Source organism: Oryza brachyantha, chromosome 8 (genome assembly GCF_000231095.2).
Source record: "Oryza brachyantha chromosome 8, ObraRS2, whole genome shotgun sequence".
In the NCBI taxonomy this organism is placed as follows: Eukaryota; Viridiplantae; Streptophyta; class Magnoliopsida; order Poales; family Poaceae; genus Oryza; species Oryza brachyantha.
In genome coordinates this window covers 3,095,810-3,099,009 of record NC_023170.2, presented here as the reverse complement: position 1 = coordinate 3,099,009, position 3,200 = coordinate 3,095,810, and the positions used below count along the sequence as shown (strand labels likewise).

The following is a 3,200-nucleotide window of genomic DNA, read 5'->3' as shown; positions in this document are numbered from 1 at the left end:
TTTGATTTTTGCGATTCAAGTAATCACCACCATGACAGAAGATTTACAGAGAATAATCAGCATCTTGATGCAAGCCTAGCCAGCTCCGATGCCAAGTAAAGCTAACTATGAAAATCCACAAGCAAAAGCAGCAAGAGAGTGATCGAGCTATGAGTCTAGCTAGGGCCCCAGCAGCAGCTGAGGTACATGACCGTCCTCATCCCCTCCTCCTCCGGCCTCTCTGCCGCCGCTGCCGCCGCCGCCGCTGATCGCCGCAGCTTCCTCCTAATGGCAGTGACGACGCCGCCACCGCCGTGCAGCTCCAGGCTGTCCATGGCGGCGAGGTGCAGCGAGCGGAGCGCGTAGTTCCAGCGGCAGAGGCCCGACTGGTCCTTGAGCGCCTCCACCGCGCCCACGCTCATCGCCACCGTCCACCACGCCTTCGCCGCCACCGACGCCGCCGTGCTCGCCATTAATTGCAACTATACTAATCCTCTCGAGCTTGATCTTGCAGTGGATGCTTCGACTCAGTGTGATGAAGCAGTCGAGGAGCTGATTGATTCGATCGAGATGCGGTGTGGTGCAACGCGAGATCGAAGAGTTTATATAGAGTTTCGCGGGAGAAACAGGAGGTGGCAGGCGATGGTTTTGTTGTTTTTTTTTTCTGCATACCGGAGGAGGCTGGAGGATATATCTGCTTATGTCACTCGTCTCATCATTTTATTTTTATTTTTTAAAAGAATTTTAATTTCTCGAGATCACATCCAAATCTGTATTATTTTCTGACAAAATGAAAGCAAATAGTTGGGGAAGAACTTTAGTCATATTCTGTTTCTGTATTAATTTCAGGTGCATACATCTTTGAAAAAGTGGTTTTTAAGTTAATTTTAATGTTTTCTTTTCTATTGAACCATTGGTTTTTCAAAAGCTGAAAACAGAATAAAAATATTATAAGTTGTAGACCAAAAGTACATTTTGAGGATAATTATATGTTTCTTGTTTTTTTTCTTATAAGTGCACGATACTTAACCGACATCATGTTTTACTTGTTGCTTTAAAAGCATCTCCAAGAACTATCTTAGAAAAAATATCATGGATCAGACACAGGCCGGCTGTTATGTCAACAAAATGATTGATCCACGAGGCAGCAGATCGCCACCGACCGACACTCGATCGGCTAACTGCAGCCGGCCAAAACTAATTTAGCAAATCTATGTTGCTCAACTTAACCACATGATCTCAAACATGGTGAAAGATTCCATTCCCTGCTGGTCGGCGCCACGTAGGCGTCAAGTAATTAATCCTGCCATGCCTGCTTTAATCTCATCGCACACAACGGTCAGAAGAGACTACGAGCAGGAACGTGATGTGCTTCTGTGCCGTAAACCATAAAGAAATCGCCTGATGGCAACCTTTTACATGTCATCCAGATAACGCATGTTCCAGACTATCTTATCTCAATTAGTACCTCCTCGGTTATTATTATTATTATTATTATTATTATTATTATTATTATTATTATTATTATTATTATTATTATTATTATTATTATACAGCATTGATATTGTTGATTTCTAAAATTTATAGAGCATTAGTAGTGGCGAGTGGTAAATTTATTATCATCTCGTTATCGACCTTCTCCGTATATCTTGAAGAGATAATATAAGGCTCACGTGACAACATTCCTATACAGACTCTCTACTTCATGCAACAATGATATAGAGTGATTAAAAGATGATATATGAAAGTGAGGGTAATAATATGTTAGTGATATTTTCTTGAATTGAAATCTTGTTACAATGGTTAATATGCTAGTAAGGTTTATATTGGTAGATTGACATTAAAAGATACATCCTCGTCTTTTCGCTTCTGCTTGCAAGCGAAAATTGATATTTTCTAATCTTAAATTTGGAGTTGATTTAAGATTTCTTTTACCAAAGTTTATTTTCTATTCTTAGATTTTAGATCACTAATAATACGTATAACGGTTTATTTATAAATTATTTTTCGCTTACTAATATGATGTTTTACTTTTTAATGAAAAAGCAAACAATCATCCTGATAGTCTAGGTATATTTGCATGCTATTAAATTATGCAAACTTTAAAAAGTTGGTGTGGAAGATAGAAATTTTTGATTTAGCAAAAAGCCAGTCTATGAATTGATGATACATGTCACATGGTTGGAGCTTTTTCTTTTCCTTTTTGGCTTGTCAGAAATTCAGATTTCAGAGCCCTGGAATGGATTAATTATAAGTGGATAAGGAGCAAAGTTGTGGGAGACTGGGAGGCATGTATCTGCTGACGAGAAAACCAGTGGCTGTAGGCCATGGTTTCCAGGATACCAGGGGCAATTTGTTGGCTGTGTGATTAATCCAACTAATTATCTTCGTTACTATTGTTTACTACCTGTACATATTGTTTGGATTTTTTTTTTGCATCCGGACAAGTCATTGTGCTACCGTCTAATTACACAGTAATATCAACCTTATTCACATGCTCTTGTCAATTTTACATATGCCATTTGCTTAACAGCAAAAGAAAACAGGCAAGAATGCAGGCCATCGGCGATCAGTGGATGAAACCTTTTCCCGCTGTCATTGTAGCAGGGAATACGCCTAATCATGCTTAAGTGAAGTCCAGCTAATTCCTGCTTCCAGTGACCTTGTTTAGACAACTGCTAACCCAAACCTAATGGGTAAGTGAAATCTTAAGCTCAATTATACACCCTCCGTCACACAAAAGATTAAACATAATACACCCTTTCTTTTTTACGCCGTTAACTTTTTGATTTACGTTTGACTCTTCGTATTATTCAAAAATTTTGTCTAAATATACAGAATTACAAGTCATACTTAAAATTACTTTAGTAACAAACCAAATCATAATAAAATAGTCAATAATTATATAATTTTTTTTAAATAAGACAAATAGTTAAATGTAGATAAAAAGTTAATGGTGTAAAAAAATCGAAGAGAGCACTAGATATGATATATTTTAGTACAACAAACCTAGGTAAAAGTATGTTCTGATTTATAGTACATGCTATATCCAGTACTAGAAGAATAAGAGCAATTCTCAGTCCAATGTTTTCAGTAATACCGGAATTCACGTGGATGCTAATAAATTTAAATATATGTTTATATATATAGATAGAGAGAGAATCTAATCATCGATCCAGCAATTAACAGCAATTAACCTAAGTAGAACCAAAACATGGGAA

The 3,200-nt window shown here is 37.6% G+C and overlaps 1 protein-coding gene across 1 annotated transcript; it reads right to left on the bottom strand.

The window, feature by feature from the left end:
- Positions 1–452, bottom strand: LOC121055113. The gene has a single exon (XM_040526528.1). It carries the CDS (start codon positions 450–452, stop codon positions 156–158), a length of 297 nt encoding a protein of 98 aa, XP_040382462.1. The 3' UTR covers positions 1–155.
- Between the last annotated feature and the right edge of the window lie 2,748 nt (positions 453–3,200).

Coding starts and splice junctions, on each gene's coding strand:
- LOC121055113 (XM_040526528.1), bottom strand. CDS start 452: ATGGCGAGCACGGCGGCGTCGGTGGCGGCGAAGGCGTGGTGGACGGTG.